We start from the raw sequence: 22,302 nt of genomic DNA on the forward strand, positions 1-22,302 counted from the left end.
AGCATATGAGATCAAGGGACGCTGTAAGTCTCAGTTACTCTGAGTACAAGCAATTACTTTACCTTTTTCTTCTTTTTTTCTTTTTTGTCCATTAAATGGACCAGTGCCACTAACATAATTTTCATTATCTAGTATTAGATGCTAGAACAGGCATGTGTTGGGGCAATGGCCCACCCAGCATGCTGGTAATTAGTGGAACTGAGGTATCTTACTCCTGATTCAGCCTAGCCTGGACTAGGCGAGAGATCCTTTAAGCTACTATGGGCTGTGTTTCCAACAGGTCCACAGGGTTGTTTTCCAGATGTCTTCCCCACAGCCTTTCACCTCGAAGAACCTTTAGGTCTGGCTGTGGAGGGAACCAGCCAAGCCAACTGCCCTCCTAAGAGAAAGGAAGAATGGGAGCTTGAGAATACTGGTCAAGAGATAAAAATCTAGAAGCTTCCCCTCTATTCACACAGCACAGTCCAGAATACCCATAGAATGGTCCAACTGTAGACCAAGGGAGTGAACAGAAATCACATAGTTTGACATTATTTTGACAAAACTCAGTCCCAGGGAAACCAAGTGCCTGGTATGAGTTCACTAATTAATGACAAAGCCAGGAGTAGACCCAGACTTCTTCACCACAAAATGATTTTCTATCTCAGTCAGTATGACTGCCATAGACATCAAGTTCAGGTACAGTCTAATTCAACTTTCATGTCTGATGACTCTTGTAAAGATCCCAAGAAATACTGACAACAGCTTTTGTGTATGTATGTATTTCTTCTGTATACACACCCACAAATTTCTCAGAATGGCCATTAATCTAGAACCCTATCAAACGTACTCTCTCACACCCCCACCAGGAGCATTTAGTGTAACTTTGCCCAAAGCTAATTCTGCACTCTCTGTCAAAACCCTTAAAAAATGTATATGCCATTTTACCCAACATTTTTCTTCTGAGAAATTATCCTAAGGAAATAATCATGGGTGAACATTCAAGGATTAGTAAAGAAGAATTCACCAGTTTTGTTATAGTAAAATACCAGAATCGAGTTAACACCATGGCAACATAAATAACTATTTGCAAGTATGGCAATCATTTGAATTAGTTCATGTATTAAAAACAGAAATTGGGGGCACCTAGGTGGCTCAGTCGGTTAAGCATCTGCTTTTAGCTCAGGACATGATCTTGGAGTCCAGGGACTGAGCCCTACATTAGGGTCCCTGCTCAGCGGGAAGCCTGCTTCTCCCTATGCTTCTGCTCCCCCCGCCTCTGCTCATGCACTCTCTCTCACTTGTTCTCTCTCTCAGATAAATAAAATCTTTAAAAAAATTGATTTTCCATCATTATGGTAGTGAAATTCGCCATTTACATTAAGTATACAAAATGTATGAGCTGTAGGATGTCTAAATACCTAGAAAAATATTTTAATATTAATATTAGATATGTTGGAGACTCATTGACCATCCCGCACAACTATACACTCTAAAATATCCAGACGCCCAGCACTGTGTCTCTTTTTATAAAAATAAATGTAAGACATTTGTGTAACTGAACACCTTTTTCCATTTAAATGAAATTTTTCTCTCTGTTGTTTGAAAATGGTGGACACATAGGAAGTTTGCCACACTCCACCTGTTCAATACTGTTGGGAGTATGCATTTGTGCAATCACTTTGAAAAGTCGACTTAGCAAAATGTATCAAACATCCATAGCCTTTGACCTTTTGATCTTATTTCTGGGAGTTCCTTCTAAACAACTTGTACTCCATGTAACGAACAGAACTGTAAACAAAGATAGCCATCACAGTGCTATTTATAGTAGCCCCAAATTAAAAAGTACCTGAAGGCTAAATGACAAGTAAATGAGGTGTTCTTTTTAAATTATTGTATTTATTTGAGAGAGAGAGAGCGAGCGCATGGATAGAAGCAGAGGGACAGGGAAAGAGAGAATCCCAAGACGACTTCATGCTGGGCATGGAGCCAGAGGTGGGGCTCAACCCCAGGACCCTGAGATCACCACCTGAGCCAAAATCAAGAGTCCAACACTTAACAGAGCAGGCCACCCAGGCACCCCTATGATATGTTCTTAAAGGGGGATTTAGAAGTCATCACAGTATTTATAAGAGGACTAACAATGTAATTAGAAAATGTTTAGGGTCACCTGGGTGGCTCAGTTGGTTAAGCGTCTGCCTTCGGCTCAGGTCATGATCTCAGGGTCCTGGGATCGAGCTCCACATCAGGCACCCTGCTCAGTCGAGAGTCTGCTTCTCCCTCACCCTCTCCCCTAGCCCCAGAGCTCATGTCCCCCCCCAATAAATAAATAAAATCTTTAAAAGAAAATATTTAAACTGTTCCTGTAAATGATAAAATCATAAGAAATTACACATACAACCTGAACCAAATTAGGTAAACCATTTTTTTAAAACTGTGGGACAATGAATAAAATGTCTGGGATTCTGGGAGTCAGCACTTCAGACTGGCTGCAAGGACAGTCTTTAGTGCCTTTGCTGCATTTTCTGCAATGGGTAAGCGCACACACAGGGGCGCTGTGAACTCCAACAGGCGCATTCCTAAAATCACCGCACTATATAAAATCACACAGTAAAAACCACAGGGCCCGTGGGGATAGCGGAGTTAGAGTATTACGCTCTCAACCTTATCCGTGCCACATTTTTAAAAAGATACGAACCCAGTAATAACGGTAGTACAGTTTTACACACTTCCATGGTTAAGAAAGTCATACTTTCTTACATACTCCTACAATAGGACGCTTGACCTTGACAGAGCCCTAAAGTTTGCTTGTGGCTGTGGGCACCAAAGGGCTGCAACTAGCGGGTTACCAGGCAGGGGTGTGTGTGACTGGGGTGGGGGGCAGTGAACGGACGTAGCTGGGGAGAGCTGAGCTCATGTGTGTGCACCCGGGCACACCCGTTCCTGCACGGCTGGCGTCAGCTGAGCGCTTGCTGTTTTCTGCATTCATCCTGCGCTTCTCGTGCCCCCAAATCTGCATAAGCAAACGTGATTGGCATCATCTGACAATGGGCTCCTAATGTATTAATTCCGTTGGCACACGTTCCTGTTTCCAAAACAAGCCTCACAGCAGAGCGGACCGTATTATCTTGCTAATAGGCAAATAAACTTTAATACGAGCTAATAAATTCCTATTTGTAAAGCCGTCTACACACCCTACACTGTCTCAAAACACCTAGTCCCAGGAACAAAGAATAAACAGATGTGAATCAGCTTGGCAGCCGGGTGTGCAAAAGCAGCAACGGAGGGACTAAATATTTCGTTCTTCAAAGAAGTTGTGTTTTATCAGTGTTCTGAAGCCCTATCTGTACAGCACTCCTTGATAAGAGCCCTGAAGCTGTTTTAATAAACTTCGGTCTATCAGATAACTATTGCACTAGATAACCCGGGGGGGGGGGGTCATTTCCAATGCTAATGATGAGATTTTACGACAGGACGCTTTTTTTCTTAATAACAAGGTATTTATTTGGGCACCAAGAATAAACAAGCTCACGTTCCAGGGGGTGGCAATTTAGTACTAGCGAGCTCCATGCATTCCAAACAGGAACTGAGTATAATAACGGTCAAGTCCAGTCATGCCATTCTGAGCCTAAATATTTCAGATTTTTCACACACACAAAAATATTTAAAATACATTTGATGTTTTGTTGAAGTAGCATTTTAAACAACCACAAATATGTGAAATATCTCTTATCTCTGTCATTTTTATATGAACACATGCTGTGAAACAGTGCAAATTGCTTTCTTTTGATTACAGACAACACTAATTTCCTTTAACTACTGTCTTACTTTCTCTGTGGCTACAGAAGAGAAGCCAGAAACTCCAGCCTTTTTGCTCCGTAAATGTCACCCGAGAACCATATCAAGTTTTCCTTTGATTTTAAAAAAGTTACCTTGACTTAAGCAAACACACAAAAAGGCCTTTCCTGGGAAACAGTCTGTCCGGCGAGACACTTCCTCGTTTTCCTGATGGATGTTATAAAAAGGGAAGAGACTCATTTGGCAAAGTATCGTACATCATTACTCAAATCTGAGTTCAATAGTTCAGATTTTTAGAGGCCTTGGGGAGGAAGAAAAAGAACTTTCTGTTTTCAAGGAAAATGATTTTGCCCAACCCTTCAAAACAAAGCTAGCATATTCTACAACATGCTGATAACAGGCATACATAAGTCAGATGTCCAAATCAATATACCGAAATTGCTTCCATAGCTCACTACTTTTCAATTTTTTAAGAACTTCCTGTTTTGAAGGGCAATGATTTCACCCAACCTTTCCAACGGTTATGGTAACAGGCACAAACAATTCATATGTTCAAGCCGATATATGGGGAGAGAGTCCTTTAAATGAACTATTGTTTGTTTGTTTTTGTTTCTGTATTTTTTTATTATAAATATTTATTTTATATATTTATATATATTTATTTTAAAAATAGAGCCAAACTACAATGTATCCATCTGATGCAGTCTGCTACACGATCAAGGGGATGCCTGTGAATGAGAAGGTTAATGTCCAGCGGATTTCTAAGCATTTCATAAACATCACCTTTTAACATTTGCAGTGCATGACTCATACATCGTATGATTTGATTAGTAATTTTCATGTTTCCTCTCCCTGAGAAATCAATCATTATAAGAAACCATATTTGAAATACCACCTATCTTTCCGAACGCCTTATGTTTAAACTAGCATCACCACACAGAATAACCCTGGGCACCGACTTTGATAATGTGTACATAGATGACACAGTTCATGAGATCCTATGAAGACAGTGTAGCCATTCAGTATCCAGAAACAGGGGCAATGTTTCTCTTCGAAAAAGATCGAGTGGACAACAGTTATGGGGGAAACTGAAAGGGGAGTAAATTGAGGGTCTCAGGAAATTTCCTGGAAACCCCTGGCTTAAAGAATCATCATCTGACCATGGAGACAGTATTAGGAACGGGACACGACTCGTCTGTTACCTGGTGTGCACAGTGAAAAAATGAGATGATGTCATTGATGGGGAAGACTATTCGATGGCTGAAACTTAAAAAAAAAATTCAGCGTTGATGAGAGAGCAAGGAAACACGAAGAAGTTAAATGTCTTGCTTCTCTCACGGAACTTTCAAGCGAGTGTGCAAAAGGAGGCTCGTAAAGCAAGTCCATTTTCCCTTCCACACTTGCTATGGAGTTTCGAATAGGCTGGTGCAGCACTGCCTTGGAAAGTTACCAAGATTTCCAAGAAAACAGGCATATCAACACTGCTTGTGTTCCATAATCAATGCTGAGAGCCTTAAGCATCCATTTAAAAAAAAAAAAAAAGTCTTAGCTAAGAGCCTCTGATAAAAGAAAGTCATGATCAGGTCACCACACCTAAGTAACCCCAGGCAGAAAGCAGGATGTACAAATACAACCACCAAAGGAAAAGCCCACAGAGCACGTTTTAAGCCCTCCTTTCACAAAGGTCAGTTTTAGCTACATGAGGACTCTCTGTCATGGCCAGAAAGCCTTGTAGGAAGACCCCACTAGCTGACTCCATTCCAGACAAGAAGAGGGAGACAGACACAGGGGCCAAGTTCATTACCTACCTTGCGTCTTGTGGCACATTTCCATGTACTCATCAACCCACCGCTGGCTGTCGTCTGTCATGTGACAGCCACCCACCAGGTCGCAGGGGCAGGGTCACCAGTAACTTCCTACCCGACGAGACAAACACTCCTCCATCATCCCAAACCTCTATTGCCCCCTTTTCACAGCATCTGATACCGCTGATTGTAAAACGCACCCCCTCCACTGCTAACACTTTGTTGGGAAAATTTTCGACACCCCAAAAACTGGAAGGAATGCTGCAGCAAACGCCCTCTGCCTTCCAACTGAATTCTAAATATGTATTTTCCTTAAAAATCTCTATTTGTATCATCACCTTATCCATCCACGCTTGTATCTTTTTTAATGTGTTTCAAAGGAAATTAATAGACATCAGCACGGTTCCCACTCTACACTTTCTGCATGCACGGCATAAATGATAGAAACTATATGCCCTTGGGATAAAAATATAAACACGAGGGAGCCTGGGTGGCTCAGTGGGTTAAAGCCTCTGCCTTCGGCTCAGGTCATGATCTCAGGGTCCTGGGATCCAGCCCCACATCGGCTCTCTGCTCGGCGGTGAGCCTTCTTCTCCCTCTCTCTCTGCCTGCCTCTCTGCCTGCTTGTGATCTCTGTCTGTCAAATAAATAAATAAAATCTTTAAAAAAAATTTAAAAATATAAACACGTTTTCCTGGTCCTGTTCTCTTTGCCCCACTCCTTGTGTTCTGCTGCACATTTTCACCTCTCGGCTGTGTGACGGCTGACAAAACCTCAGCAGTCATGCCTTACGTAGCTCCCAAGTCCGACCTCACTCCTGAGCTCCTGCTTATTACCCTGAAGCCCTTCCCGTTCGGGGTAGGGCTTAACACACAGATGTTTGCTCTCATTGGTGCCCGTTACTTCTTTCCAAGCTCCTTACCATTGTCGCAGGTCCTCAGGAATACAGCTGAGCCAGAAATCTTCAAATACCCTCCAGTTTCTCCTCCTTCCCTCATGCCTTGTAGTCCATACCAAGTTTTCTAATCCCTACTACCAAAATTTCTGGCAAATCTTTCTCCCGTTTCCCATACCCACTGCCCAGCTCCAGATCAAGCCTCCGTCATTGTCCTCTGGATTCTGAGACAGCCACCCAGCTCCATCTGCATCTTCCCCCTTTTTCTTACGCCACCTGGGATTTGGTGTCCACAGCAGAACCTGAGGCCATCTGTTCAGTCCTCCGCTAGAAGCCCCCACTACCTACTCTCCCAATCCCACCTCCTGAGCTGTAGTGTCCAATATGGCAGCCACCAGCCTCATGGGGCTCAGGAAAACATGTTGCAAGCATCAAACACACAGTAGATTTGGAAGACTCCACAGGAAAAATGCAAAATATCTCATCTAGAAGACTTCGTTTTTGATCACCTGTTGAAATTATCATATTTCTGACGTCTCAGCTTTCAATGAATTATTGAAATTAATTTCACCTCTTCCGTCTTACTTATAAGGTGGCCCTGAAAAAATTTAATATGCCCAATGTGGTTCCCATTTATATATATATAATATTATGTATAATATTCATTATAATATTAATAAGCATTTATATTAATTGCTCTCAATAATTTAACAATCAACCAATGATCACTAATATTAATATTTCTAATTAAATGATAAATTAATACTTAATTTGATATTATTATTATAAATATATTACATATATTTTTAAGTAGACTCCACACCCAGCACGGAGCCCAGTGTGGGGCTTGAACTCATGACTCTGAGATCAAGACCTGAGCTGAGGTCAAGCATCGGAGGCTTAACCAACAAAGCCACCCAAGCACCCCTCCCATTATTTCTGTTAGCGCTGATCTAGAAGAAAGCCCATCTCCCCACACGCCAATTACTAATCCTCACAACTCTTTCCCCATGCTTGATTCCAGCCGTGATGTCTCACCCCTCATCTGTAAAGACAATACTGAATTCAACCACACGGCTGGGGAAGTATGACCTCCTGGCGTCCTCCCTTTAAAGGCTTTGCAGGATGCACCGGGCACCCAGAAGACTAAAGAGAAAATGGAGACACAGGGGTAGATCTATCAACCGAAAATGCACTCAAGTACAAGGTCAAGGAAACATCAGAACAGATTCTTAAGCTTTTTGGGAAAACGACCAAAGGTTCCCTTTGATTTTTGTTCATGTGGTCTCTCTTCCAAAAAAAATGTGTGTAGGTGAGTGTATGATCAACTCCGTTGACGTGAAATGCCACCATCCTAAACCTGCAGATCTCACCCAACTTTCCGCAGTTCACGGCTCTGCAGGTAGGAGCTCTGCAGGGTTACTTCTACACCACGCGTACACGGCGGCCATGAAGGTCGGTGGAGGCCACTCACCAGCCAGTAACAAGATTAAGTAAAGAAAGGGAAATCAACCAGTTCGAAGCCTTGTGCCCACCCTAGAAGGTTGCAAACTATTGGCAGTGAGCCAAAGGTCTGTTTTGGCAAATAAAGTTTTATCGGAACACAGCCCAGCCTGTTCATTTACACACTAACTAAGGGTGCTTTTCCACGACAAAAGCATGGCTCAAGGGTTGAGACCTTCCACCCCGGCATGGTGTTGGTGGGGGGAGGCCCGCGGGGACCTAAAATATTTACTATCAGGCCCTCTGATAGTATATTGCTGACCTCTGACCCAAGGGCCAGTTTTTCATTAAATTAGCAGTCAGTCTCTCTTGAGGCAGGCAGAGAGATTCACACCCTGGAGATACAAGGTTGAAGAAGACTAAGGTGGTGATTCCACAGCTTGGAGCACGACTCCCACTTAGTTTCTCGAGAGACCTGGAAGCACATGCATTTTGGATTTCTCTAACAGGACTTCTGTTCACAATAGCCAGCGTCTTCCGAACTTTTTTCCCCATCAAGAGCCACTGTAACAAATACATTTTACAACTAACCCTCTCTGCGCCCACTCATCTATGCCTATGTAAACATCGGAACCAACTTTGTCAAGATAATCCTTGTCTTGCTTATTACTACATGGGATCAACACTCCTATTTCATCCTATCGTAGTGGCTTTCATTTAAAAATTAACAATGGGGGTGCCTGGATGGCTCAGTCATTGGGCACCTGCCTTCAGGTCAGGTCATGATCCCAGGGTCCTGGAATTGAGCCCTACATCGGGCTCCCTGTTCAGTGGGGAGCCTGCTTCTCCCTCTCCCACTTCCTCAGCTTGTGTTCCCTCTCTGGCTGTGTCTCTCTGTCAAATAAATAAAATCTTAAAAAAAAAATTAAAAAATAATTACGGATTTCATTATAAATTCATGTCTTATGATTCACAGTTTAGGAAACTTTTGGTTTAACCCCAGCTTTTTTGATTGTCTTCCTTCCATCTTCACCGCAGACCGAAGGTTATAAACTAGCCACCATTCACCTTCAGATGAGACTGGTCAGCTCCCCCCACGACGCACAATTTTGTTTTTAGCATTGTTTTGGGTTTCTCATGATCATTATATCATTTCTCAATTATGTTTTTTAAAAAGCCAGTATTCTGAGATTATTTTGAAAAATCAGAGGGCATGGAAATAATGAGTCTACTTTCTTACTTGGTAACCACCAGCTAGAGCTGAGAAGCGATTTCTCCCCCGCTTGCTGCCAACTCGCCACCCTCTGCCACAGGGCAAATGCACCTGAAAATCCCAAGAATTTTCATCACAGGCATTAGCTCCCCATGACCTCCCCCCCAAGATAAATATAAAACAGATCCAATTTGTTTTGTTTCCATCATTAAACCCTAGCAGGGCTTTCTAGTAACCCTCAGGCATTGGGGAGAGTTTTTTAACAGATACTTTTGTATCCCAAGTCCTTCCACACCAAGAAGAAAGAGTGAGATCTCATTAGAAAGAAAAACAAGTAGCTTTTACTTCTTCTAAAAAAAAAAAAAAAAAAGAAGAAGAAGAAAGAAAGCAAAGAAAAACCCATAGCATTTGATCAAAGAACAAGAATAATTAAGAGTCCACCAGGAAGTTAAAAAAAAAAAGAAAGAAAGAAAGAAAGAAAGAAAGAAAGAAAGAAAGAAAGAAAGAAAAAGAAACAGAGGCCAGATTTTGTTTACTCAAAAGCTTTGTTTGGGAAATGAAATAATGTCATCTCTGCAGCATTTTCCTAGAGCCACAACCTTCTAAACTATCAAGGTAGAACAGATGAGGCTCCTGTTTGGAAAGATGATGAGGCACACAGTTAGCTTTGGTTATAGCTTAACCCTTTTTTTTGTTTGGTTTTCTTTTTTTAAACTTCATGAACTTCGTAAGAATCTGCAAAGATTTATGACCATACCAAACACATCCATCGTTTTTGACTTTGTCCTTCAAACCTGCCTGGCAACTTTGATATTTCTTATCGAAAGGAGAGATCTAATCCAAGTAAGAACACTGAAAAGGGGTAAAGGAATTTTATTCCCATAATTTGATTGATTACTTCCTACTCTGAACACTCAAGAGAGAAAAAGCAAACTTAAAAAAAAGAAGAAGAAGAAGAAAGAAAAAGCAAACTTCTTCCTGTCTGTACTGGGATTTCCCCTACTAATCTTTACCAAGCAGGCACCAACCATAAAATACAAATTACTGATGAGGATCCACAGGCCAATCATGCTAGCTGGGTCCCCAAATCTATACGCACCGAAATATTGGGGAAGTAAGTCATCTGAGATGAAAACCAGCCGCTGAAAGACAAATTGACCGTTGACTCAATTCAATTCAATGCTTTAAATCATGCATTCTGGAAAGAGCAAAATGTAATGCTATAACTTGTTCCATTCTTTGGAACGTTTCTGTCATAGTTGCCAAGTCTCCAAAAGCGAATTTGTATCTTCTGGATACGGAATTGTTTCTTTCTTTCTTTCTTTTTTTTTTTTTTTAAAGATTTTCTTTATTTATTTGACAGAGATCACAAGTAAGCAGAGAGGCAGGCAGAGAGGAAGGGAAGCAGGCTCCCCGCTGAGTAGAGAGCCGGATGTGGGGCTTGATCCCAGAATCCTGGGATCATGACCTGAGCCTAAGGCAGAGGCTTTAACCCACTGAGTCACCAAGGCGCCCCGGAATTGTTCCTTAATTGTACTCTCCAGAACAGTACTGCAGAATTAGAAGCCCCTTCTTGTCTTTTAGCTGAACATTGAGCAAGGCATGGCAGACCCTTTGTAAGCAAGACAGTCTTTATCTCCCAGATACCCTCTGACTCCAGCAACCTTTAGAGTCTATGATCCTATCTGGCTGGAACCAAAGGAAATTCACATCACCAGCGATGTCTTACATAGCAATGACCTGACCACTAGAGTAAAGGGCTTGGCGCTCATGATGACCGGCTGCCAGTGAAGCAATTAGATGATGTGATTAATAAAATAATAATGAAGATAGACAGAATCATGCTTTGGGGTGACAATTAGGCTGTGCCCTAATGGACATTATTAGCATACCTCAATTAATAAAAAAAAAAAAAGAAACGTCAATCAAAAGGTGTACACAAGGGGGTTCTCCTGGGGGGCTCCGTTGGTTAATCTGCCTTCAGCTCAGGTCATGATCTCAGGGTCCTGGGATCAAGCCCCGGCATCATCGGCATCATTGGGCTCCCTGCTCCATGGGGAGTCTGCTTCTCCCTCTCCCCGTGCTCCTCACTCCTGCTCTCTCTGCCTCTCTCTCAAATAAATAAAATCAAGGAAGGAAGGAAGAAAGGAAGGAAGGGAGGGAGGGAGGAAGGAAGGGAGGGGGGAGGAAGGAAGGGAGGGGGGAGGAAGGAAGGGAGGGGGGAGGAAGGAAGGGAGGGGGGAGGAAGGAAGGAAGGAGGAGGGAGGGAGGGAGAAAAAAATGTACACACACAGGGAAGAGTGAGAAAACAGGACGTTGGCAGTGACTCAGCCGTACTCAGGAGGATCAGGCACGTGTTCAGTGGATTCTTACAGGCAATGACGGGACGTAATGACGGGATGAGGGGAGCCACGAGACACAGCCCCCAGCTTACCAGGCCCCAACTGCCAGGAGCAGCAAGCAGCCTTCCCAGCCTTCCGACTGCTTGTCCAACACCATCTTGGCTTTCCCATACAGCAGTTTAGGAGGAAACTTACTCATGTGGACCACTTCATAGTTAAGAGGTTTTGTGTTTTGTTTTTGTTTTTTTGGTTTTTTTTCAGAGTTAAATTGTTTGTATTTAACGGGTGGCAGAGGGGGACCAAGTGAACGGCCAGGATTTTGCTACGCTCAGGAAGATGGATTTTGTCATCAGATTACTTTTGTAAAAAAAGAGATGGAGAGAGAGAAGTTGAGCAAACACGCAAGTGGTTTAGTTTTTCCATATGGATTAAAAGATTCACAAAGGTCTAGAACTACCTTGAAAAATTTATTTTTCCAACCATGTATCAGTACATTGCCCAATTTTCTAACGAAAGGTCCAAGACCAGGATCAGACATGTCCCATCCCATGGGCAGCCTTTCCATCCCCACAATCTTGGAGCCACTGGCAGAACCACACAGGGGTAATTCTGAGAACCCAACAAAATACTCTGGTGGGGAGGGGCTGGCCCAGGATCCCGCACAGCCCTACCATTGACTTGGCTATATGACCTTGGACAAATTACTTCACCTTTCTGGGCCTCTCTTTCCTGATCTCTAGAAGGCAAAAAGTGATAGGATTTATCTAATAACAGTCATCATATTAATAAGATATCCAGACTACATGCGGTAACATCCAGCACAAGGTAAGGCCTCACCAAACGTCACTAAATCGTTCCTGTCCATTTAATATAAAAGATCGTCCTTCCAAACAGAAGATCAAAAAGGAAACACTGACCTTGATGATCCTTTAGACCAGCTGGACCTCAAAGACATACACAGATCATCCCAACCAGAGTAGCAAAAATACACATTCATCTCCAGCACACGCAGAATGTTCTCCAGGGTGCATCACGTGCTGGTCCGCGACACAAGTATTCACAAACTTAAGAAGACTGAAGCCATGTCAAGTATCTTTTCCAACCAAATGGTGTGAAACTAGCGATCAATAACAAGGGGAAAACTGGAAATATCATGGATATGGAGAGATAGAACACCGTGCTCTTAAGGCAGTTTTAAGACAAAGTTTAGAGCAACGAGTGCCTACGTCAAGAGGAAAGAAAGTTCTCATATGAGCAACCTAACGTGATATCTCAAGAAACCAGGAAAAGAAGCTCCACACCCAAAGTTAGCAGAAGAAAGGAAACAAAAAGCAGAGCAGAAATCAATGGAATAGAGACTAGGAGGCTATATTTCATCAAATGTCCATTTCAAGGTTCAAATATTTTGCTATTTTTAAGAAATGTTCAAAACGCACGAAGAAAAGTATAGAGCGACTAAGATGGAAAAATGCCAAACACCAAGTAGAGAATGGTATTAAATCACAGAAACTGTCTTATCTACACAAGCATTAGTAGCCTGCTCTTTGCACAAAACGGGTTCATAAAACTAATCCAATCGGTGGGGGACCGGGGTGGCTCAGTTGGTTAAGCCTCCTGACACTTGATTTTGGCTCAGGTCATGGTCACAGGGTCTTGAGATCAAGCCTTGCATGGGGCTCTGTGCTGGGCTCTGTGGAGTCTGTTTAATAGGAGTTTCCCCCTCCCTCTCCCTCTGCCCCTCCCACCACTCTCTCAGTCTCTAAAAATAAAAAAAACTGATCCAATCAAGAAAGAGAATAACGACTAAAAGGAAACACTAGGTTTTTCGTGTCTCAAGAGTCAGTGCGCCCGGTTTTGTTTTGCTTAAGTAAAGATGTAATGTGGATAACACTATTTTTACAGTTGTTAAAAACATCAAAGGCAATGTTTCAAGGGAGATTTTCATTACTCTGGTAAACCAGAATCTCCAATGCACAACTGTGTGTTTAAAACCAGAAGCAGAAAATGCCAGGGTGTCCCCCAGGCGGAACGTTTGAATCTCATGACGCGGGACATCCAGGCTCAGTAGTCCCAGCGGGAAGAACCCCCCTGGGTGCCCAGGTCCTGGCTCTCCAGTGTTCTAGAAGCTGGATTTTCTCCGGTCCTTCCTTGTCCTTGAACCCTGGGATCACTCCATGTCTGTGTTGCTCCCACGCCCGGTCTCCTAAGCCACAGTGTGTAAACCAAAGGCACCAGGTCAAGTGAGCGGACAGAAAAGGGAAGCTGGCAAGAAGATCTGAGATGTGCCGGACCTCAGCCACGAGAGCAATCATTCAGCCCCATGACCAGCTTCCCTACCCAACAACTGCTTCTCCTATGTTGCAGCCAAACAGCCAGACGCCCACGACGGATTTGCCTGTGACCCCTAACTGCCGTTCTCTGTGCTCTCCAAACCTGTCCTGGACATCACCAAAGTTTTAGAACAAGCAGGATTTGGTCAGGGGTGGGTGACTTTTTATTTTGCCTTCACTATAACATGCACCAGCCCTAAGAGAAGAGAAGCAAGGAAACACGAAACAGTTTCTGTGTTTGTTTCAGGGACAGGAGACTAGGAGGGGAGCCGTGAGCCGGTTCTACTGGGGAATGAGCTGAGGGAAGGATCAGCACCTGTCTGGAAGCGACAGGTGTTGGCAGGGGCAGGGGACGCCAGTAGGCCCACGCCGGGGGGGGGGGGGGGGGGGCCTTCAGAAGGAAAGAAGGGACAGGGCGGAGACTGGAGCCGGCGGGCAGAGCAGAGGAGTCCCGCGATCAGAGCCCTCGCCCGTGATGCCATAAGGCATCTCCTCCCTTTGTGGATGTGGCTATTTTTCCTTTGGTTTTAAAGTAGCATTAGATAGTAAGACTGTTTTAAAAAAAAATAGCACCAGGGTGCCTGGGTGGCTCAGTTGGTGAAACGTCTGCCTTTGGCTCAGGTCATGATCCCGGGGTCTTGGGATTGAGCCCCCTGACTGTTGGGCATCTTCCCTCTGCCCCTCCCCCCTGCTCACGCGCACGCTCTCTCTCTACAAAAAAAAAAAAAAAGTGCAGAAAATTCTCAGATACCCCTCCACCCAGACTCCCCTAAAGTTAGCATCTCACATTATTCTCGTACCATGATCAAACCCCAGAACTGATCTTGGTATCATTCCATGAACAGACTAGCCCTGTAATTCCCATTCTTCCATCGGGATCTAATCAAGGGTGCCGCACAGTGTTTGGTCACTAGTGGTTAGTCTCTTGTCTCTGATATGCACGATCTCCGTGTGATAACAAGGCGGTATTAACCTTAACACCTGGCTATAATGGGGTCTGCCAGGGTCTCCTCTGTAGTGTTCCTATTTTTCCACTCCTCCCTGCGTAACTTTCACCTGACCACTGCCCCTGCCCCCCAACCTGCCCTCCCCGGGCACAGAGGAGCTGCAGTCCCGGGAAGGATTCTCTCTTTGGGACTCTGAAAGCAACCTCCTGTGACACCATCCCCTGTGCATGGGATCTTCATAGTGTGTCTCCGTGCATTCGGGATTAAACATGCTTCTATGTGGTGCCTGTTAGGAATCTGGGGACCCTCCTCTAGGGCCTGTACACCACAGGGGAAGGAATAAGGCTGCATTAGGCTGTCAAAATAAAATCATCTGGAAGTATTTTCATTTGAGGCCGGCTTTCAGAAACAGAGGCAAGATACACTAACAAAACTAATCTGGGGCATCTGGCATTCCTTTTCACTCATGCGCATTTCTAATAAAAATCTCCTAATCATTTATTTCTTGTTTCTCAGGTTTATGGTGAAGGCAAGTCTCTTTTATTACTCTCCAAAGAATAAACTCTGCCTAGAAGGAGTGAGCTCAAACAGGCAAAGCACAGCTCAGCCACGCTAGACAGGCAATCCACACTCCAGGTGCTTCCCAAGGTGACCTGTCCCATTTTCCCTAATTAAGACAGCACTTTCTCTCTGATAACTGAGGTTTTTCCAAGTTCAAGCGGTGGCCTGGGTCCCTTGCTGACTCTCCCTCCCACTAGGTGGCGCTACATGTCACCTCCACAGTGGGCTGCCCTCCACCATCTGCAGAAAAGGATTCTATTTTTCAACTATGCAAGAAAATCACACAGCTCGTGGCAAGTACTAGATTTCATTCATAATGAACACTCCCTCTTTTTTTTCTTTTTTTCTTTTTTTAACATTCACTGTCATCTGACAGCTTCTGAAACAGGTCAAGCCTGGACTTTTGGGATACTATCCTCAAGGGATCACGGGGCAGCAGAGTGGTCATGACCTTTCTGACTAATGCAAAAAAAAAAAAAATCAAGTGTTGCATCACCAGAGACCAGCAACTGGGAAGATGCTTCAGGTCAGGTCACTGAACTCTGCATTTCCTCAATTTCTCAGTTCTGGTTTCACACAGGTTTATCTGTTAACTGTATCATGATCTAACACAGAGATTCTTAAAACTGTATCAAATTAGCAAAGGTGCTGTGCAGCACCTTAAGACACTGTCACAAATGCGAGGTGCAGGGAGTTACAACATTATGTAGTTACAGTACCACTTTGATTCCCTATTAAAGGCATAGCTTCAGAAAGAAATCTTTTCACAATTGTAACTCATCACCCCAGCAGAAACCAATTTGCGAAAAGCAGGGAGTCTAGGATCACCGGGAAATGTACCAAGAAAGGACACTTTTTAAACCACTGAGCCACCCAGGCGCCCCGAAAGGACACTTTTTATCAGCCAAGTTGCTATTACGTGGGGGAGGAAGACGTCCTCCCCCTAAGGAAAAGTGCTAAGTGCGTAAAGTTCCCAGCGGGACCCGGCAGTTGGACTGATGGTTAATTGCAATTTGCAGTTGTTCACATGGTTCCCCCCTTAGAGATGGGAGGCCCTTTCGTTGTTTATATCAAGGAGGTTTGTTTGCTCTGTGACACTCTTCCCCTCGCAATGTGAGCATCTGGTCTATGTAAGGTTAGCCCCCTGGTGTCATTAATTGCACAGGCTTATTATTTTATTCCCATGACCCCCTCCGAAACACAGTTCCAGCATGTATGCCTTGCTGGCCAATCAACAGACTTATGTATACGAGACACATATTTTGCCCAGAGGGTTCTCTTTTCAAGGGGAGGGCAGCGGACCATATTATGGAGGGTTTTTTGCTCCAAGACAGTTATGCCTTTCACATGAAACGTATCCACACACGATAAATCTCATTGTTATAAAGGAATATTGGAGCACGCGAGGTATTCCCCGTTCCAGGCCATAACAAACATGGTTTTTGTTGTTGCTGTTTGCATATGCCTGTTGCATATCCTGAGTGCTGATAGTGCTCGGGAGTTTGACAGTAACTTAGTAACTTGCCTGTTTCTAATTCCATCACTTTACACACCTATGCGGTGCCTGTTCTTACCCGCACACTTGGACACACACACATACTCACGGGAACTGGGCTGTCTGAACTGGGACAGACGACAGGGAGTCGTCTACTGGGATGCTAAGCCCAGAAGGGAGACATTCAGCTAACAAAATGACAGCACGGCGGCTTCTCAAAGGGGCTGTTTGCAGCCTCTGGGGGGATAGAGAGTGTATCGTCCCTGAGAGCTCCTGGGAACTCTTACGCCCAAGTGAAACTGCACCCTCTCCCCCTGTAGATGAGCACCCTAGACCCGCAGTCCAAAGCAACTTCTGCCCGCTTTCCTCCTCACCCCACATCCCATCCCACTGTTCTTAATGCTGCTCTAAGGACAGAAGAGCTCTCTTTGGACTTCAGTCCCTATGACCTTGCATGGGTGGCCAGACTCTGCAGCTCCCTTGGCTCGAATTTCATTTCCACCCCTTCGTGCAGAAGGGGCTCATCGCTCGGGAGGGTGGGAAACTGTACATGGAGGTACTTTGCAGCTGCTCCCAGCTGCTAAGAAAGGCTGGTTTCTCCTGATAGGAACCGAAAGTTCCTCCGTTCCATCTGCCTCCTCAATGGATTTGGAAAACAAGGCAATGATCGTTAGAGGCCAGAAAATTTTAAAATTATGATGAAGTTGGGGTGGACATGGGGGAGAAAAGAACCAACTCCTAAACCCCAAGTTGAGTGATCTTTGATCTTCCCGGATGCTATAGAGTAAAATATTTTAGTGATATTCTTCTCCACTCAAATTATCCAATATTCCTAAAGAAAACACATGAACACATAAAGTACTAGCACTTTCAGAAACACGGAACACTATCTTGCCCCCAAATTCGAGACGAGATGGAAACGTTACAGAAAATAATAGCGTTATTTATATATACACATATATGTGTGGGTACACACATACCTTTAATACTTTATAAATAGGTGTCGTTGGTCTAACAACAACAAAAAAAAACCCAACACAACACACCTTGCTGGCGCAGAAATACACAGGGAGAGGGAGGCCTTCTTATTGACTTCTAACCTGCTTTTGAACTACCATAGAGGCATTTGACATTCCAGAAAAGGATCCAGAGTTTTAAAGCAAATGCAACAATCCCCTACGTTCCTTTATGAACCAGCCACCCATACAATGGAAATGCAGATTGTTCACTGCAAAGCATTGCTTTCCCATGACATGCAAGCCACAAACATTTGTTGCACTGGTATCATGTCTGCTAAATTAAGTAATGTGGAATGTTTTTTAAAACCCTATCAGGGTGGAGTTTCATTCACATGCAGAAGACTGGGGTGAAGCATCCCCTGTGATCGTTAACAAACTTCCTGGCATATAAATATCGGCCTGTTTTCATTTGTTCTAGAATAACATTAGGACATCTTAAACCAATTCAGAGTAACTTCCTTTCTTAAGGGATTTTGAAAAAAACTCACTTTCTTGCCTTTACTACCAACCTGCTGGAAGAAAGAAATTGATTATACTGGTCTCCCAGTGCAATTTGCAAAGTCCTTTAGGTTTTCTCCCAGTGGAAATTGATGAGGGAAATTTACCAAAACATCCCAGCCATGGTGTCCTCCTTGTTTTCATTCTCAAACTCATTCTCCATGGCTTTTCCCTCTGCCTTCCTAACAACACACTTCTCCCTCTGTCTGGACAGTAGGGGGCACTGCCACAACGAACTATTACAGCCAACTGTGAGATGTCACCAGGGGAAAAAAACGCACGAGTGGACATATAGGACTGTCCCATGTCAATGAGCATCTACAAAATATTTTACACATTTTTTTCCCTCCATAATTCACTTCAGGGTGCAAATGCTGCAGTTTTCTTTCTGTTCATGTTGTTGGTTGGGGGGGCGGGGACAGGGAGTCAGCAGTATGTGGTCAAAATCCCATACTACAAATTTGGGGCTGACTCAGGAAGGCCTCACCAAATCCCTAACTGTAAACACCAGCTAAACGCAAGCAGTAACATGCGATTAATATAGGTTAAGTAGTATTCCGTGCAAGAGATTTTTTTTTCATAGTTAGTCTTCAGTTTCTCTCACAAACGTCAAACTCCCAAGTTCAGAGCCAAGATGAAAGAGAACTGTGGCAAAATTTCATTAAATAATTGCATAATCCAGGCTGCATAGGTGGAGGGTTTTTTTTTTTTAAGTAAGAGTTTTATATGTAATTGAGTTAAACTTAAATTTATGCATCCAATAAAAACCATTGCAAATGGTAAAACAAAGACATTGCTCCGACACTTAGAAAATTAAATTCAGCAAACCATGAAGTCTACCGTACAGTTATTTTTGTAACTACCATAAATTGCTTTATAACACTCCTCTGTTGGAATCCAGCAGAAACAATCCAAGGAGAGATTTACTTTACAGCGTGCATCTAGTTTCCAAAAGAGAGAGTGACCTAAAAGTTTATAACTCTTTCCTTTCTTCATCTTCTTCCTTTTTTTTTTTTTTTTTTTGGTTAGTACTTGTGTTTCTAGTTACCTTGAAACCTTCCTTCTCTTACGTGAGCTTATTAGGAAGGCTCACAGAAAATAAGATCCAGGTCTGTAGATATCCTGTGCCCTCAAATACTCATTTCTGGAATAAGAAGAAACAATCCTACTTTATGGAAATAGGGTCGATATGGCAAAACGAAAATAAAGGGTTTTAGTACTAAATATTTCACCGCATTTAATGGCACCTCACAGCCAAACATTGTCTTAGACCTTTCGTGAAACTGACTTGAAATGTGTTCTTTCCAGCACTATGCGAGGCCCAATTCAATGCAAACGACTATAGATAAGAGTTTTAGGGGTCTTTAATCACTTCTTTCTTGTGTCCTTGATGGAAAAAACAGAGCTGCCTTTGTGCTAAAAAGAAGGACCTGTTGTTTTCAGACTCAACAGGTCATTTTTATAAGAACTTCCCAGAGGATACAACATAAATGATAGAAACACAGGGGGATTTTTTAAGTGCCTGATGATTTTAAATGATATATATTCTATATTGAGGGAAGGTTGTTTGTTTTTCTTTCCAACAAATGGAAAGTTACTGTTTTAAAAGTATTTAATGTTTGAACTTGACTTTTAGGACCCAATGTTTTCTCCTAAGTTGGGTTACTGTAAATTCGGCTCCCGAAATCAACCTGGGGGTGGGCCTGACCAGACTCAAGTAAATAAGCTTGTCAGATCATGTCCATTTCTGTTTGGGAGATGAATTATTTGTTTAGTGGACTTTTGAAATATATCTAAATTGTGCTGTCACTTTCGCAATGTTCTTTCAGTTAAAATAACAGAGAATGCATGCTTAATGAACAAGATGAAACTTCGTAAAATGAAATTTCCGGCCACGTGATTTTTGGTTGTTCTCAGAGGAAAGAAACAGGCCAATATTTTATGGCAAATAAAATCCAGGTGACACCAGGATTTATTGGCGTTTGGCTGATTCCATTACTAAAGGTGGTCTAAATTTGAGAAGACTGGCAAATTTAAGATTAAGATCCGAATCACACTTGTTTCCTAAACTTTTATTAGGAGGCTTTTTCACAATGTAACCAGTATCCTTATTTTTCCCCCTTTTCTTCTTCTAAGGAAAAAAATAAATGGCTACCTCTTGTGTAAAAAGAATTATTTGAAGATCTTTAGGAAAGTTTCAGCCAGGCCAAAAACACAAGGTAGCATTCCCTTTAAATTTAGAGAACATTTTCCAAAACTCATTTCCTCACCACAAACAAAAGTTATTTCATCCAGGAGCCCCTCCTTACAGCCCCTGACTGGCTGTTGGCACTTGCGCGAACATATATTTCCCAACTACCGAGACTCTACCGAGTTCTTGACATTTTTACTAAGTCTCGATATTACTTACCACCCAGGACAATGATCTGGCCAAGGGTCAAGGTAAATGAAGACGTGAGGGCAAAGGCTGCGGGAGCCCCAGGGGCTAGTTCCGCAGATAAGTAAGAAATAAAAACTAGGCGTTCTGGGGAGCGCATGGAGTAGACTGCAAGGCTAATGATTGAGGAACAGGTTTCTCACTTAGGAAGTTCCTCCCCCCCCCCTTTAGCTAACAACAGGGTCACTTTCAGGGAGCAGGAGGAAAAGATGGCATTGGCTGCGTGACGGAAAGGAAGTCCCCAGGACTAAAGAAAAAATCACGAAGGCCAGAATTTCCCTCCCACCGCCTTCCTCGACACCCACCTCCCTGGAAGCAGAAGGCACGGGGGCGGGGGACGAGACCCCTCAACTCAAAAGCAACCACTGAGGACCCTTTGCCCTCTGCAGGAAACCCGGAGGGAAGGGAGCGGGGTTCCCCCACCCCGCGCTTCGGCTGCGCCCCACCCCTCCCCCGGCTGTGCCCCGCGCCAGCTCACCGGTACCAGGCGAGGCCCTTGTCGTAGCTGCGGTCGAAGAAGTGGGGCTCGGCGCCCACGGCGCGCACATCGGGGTGCACGCGCAGGAACTCGAGCAGCGCCCGCGTGCCGCCCTTCTTCACGCCGATGATGATGGCCTGCGGCAGCTGCTTGCTGCCTTCGTCCAGCAGCAGGGCCAGGGTCCCCGGCGGGGCCTCGGCCACGCTGCTCCCGGCCCCGGAGCCGCCGGGACCTCCGGCCAGCCCGGGGGGCTCCTCTGCCCAGGCCTCCTCCTCGCCGTCGTCGCGCGGCGCGGGCGGCCGGCGTCCCCGCCACTGCCGCAGCTGCAGGAGGCGCTTCCTGTGCGCCGCCGCCGGCCACACCGCCAGCTCCCTCGGGCCTCCCGCCAGGGCGCCGCGTCCCGGCGCCCCCGCCTCGTCGCCGCCGCCCGACGGCCGCACCGCGGGGCCCGCCAGGCTCTGGCAGCGCTCGGCCAGGCAGTAGAAGACGTACAGGGACGTGAGCAGGGAGCAGAGCATGAGCAAGAACTTCCGGAAGATGCTGCGGGACAGCGGCTCGGCGGAGGCGGGGTGGGCGCCGGCCGGGCCCGGAGGGGCCATCCTAGCCGGAGGCGACGTCGGGCCGCGCGCGGGCCATGCTAGGCCGGGACTCCGCCGGGTGCCGCGACCTCCTGCGGGGGGCCCCGCATCGCCCGTGCGTCCCTGCAGCCGTGCAAGCTGCCCCAGGGGGACTGAGCCCCGGGCGCCCCGCGCGGGATCCCTGCCTCCGGTCGAGGGGGCGGGAGGGGATCGTGGTGCGGTGCTTAAGAAACCATCGTCTTAGACTCGCCCGAGTCCCGAGCCTTGGGGTCGCGCTCGACGCCCGGGTTCTCTGAGAGTCGCCGGGGTCCTGGCGGCGGCGAAAAAGGCGTGCGTCTCAGCGCCGGCCCCGAGCGGCCTCTCGGCGCGGGTCCCCCGCTCAGCGATCCTGCATCCCTCGCTCGGTCCCGGGGAGGGCACTCAAGGCTCCCGGGCCGCGGAGCTCCGTGCGCTGCAGACAGCTGCGAGCGATAGTCCCTTCCTT

At 45.0% G+C, this 22,302-nt stretch overlaps 1 protein-coding gene across 1 annotated transcript in view; it reads right to left on the reverse strand.

The window, feature by feature from the left end:
• The window catches only part of HS3ST3A1 (heparan sulfate-glucosamine 3-sulfotransferase 3A1), an 89,499-nt gene extending 67,537 nt beyond the window's left edge, over positions 1-21,962 (reverse strand). Inside the window, exon 1 of the mRNA XM_032841304.1 lies at positions 21,241-21,962. Within this exon, the coding sequence (XP_032697195.1) occupies positions 21,241-21,839 (599 nt within the window). The 5' untranslated portion in view covers positions 21,840-21,962. The remainder of the gene's footprint in view (positions 1-21,240) is intronic.
• Between the last annotated feature and the right edge of the window lie 340 nt (positions 21,963-22,302).

This window comes from Lontra canadensis, unplaced genomic scaffold, assembly GCF_010015895.1.
Source record: "Lontra canadensis isolate GAN:19392208 unplaced genomic scaffold, GSC_riverotter_1.0 scaffold122, whole genome shotgun sequence".
Lineage (NCBI taxonomy): Eukaryota > Metazoa > Chordata > Mammalia > Carnivora > Mustelidae > Lontra > Lontra canadensis.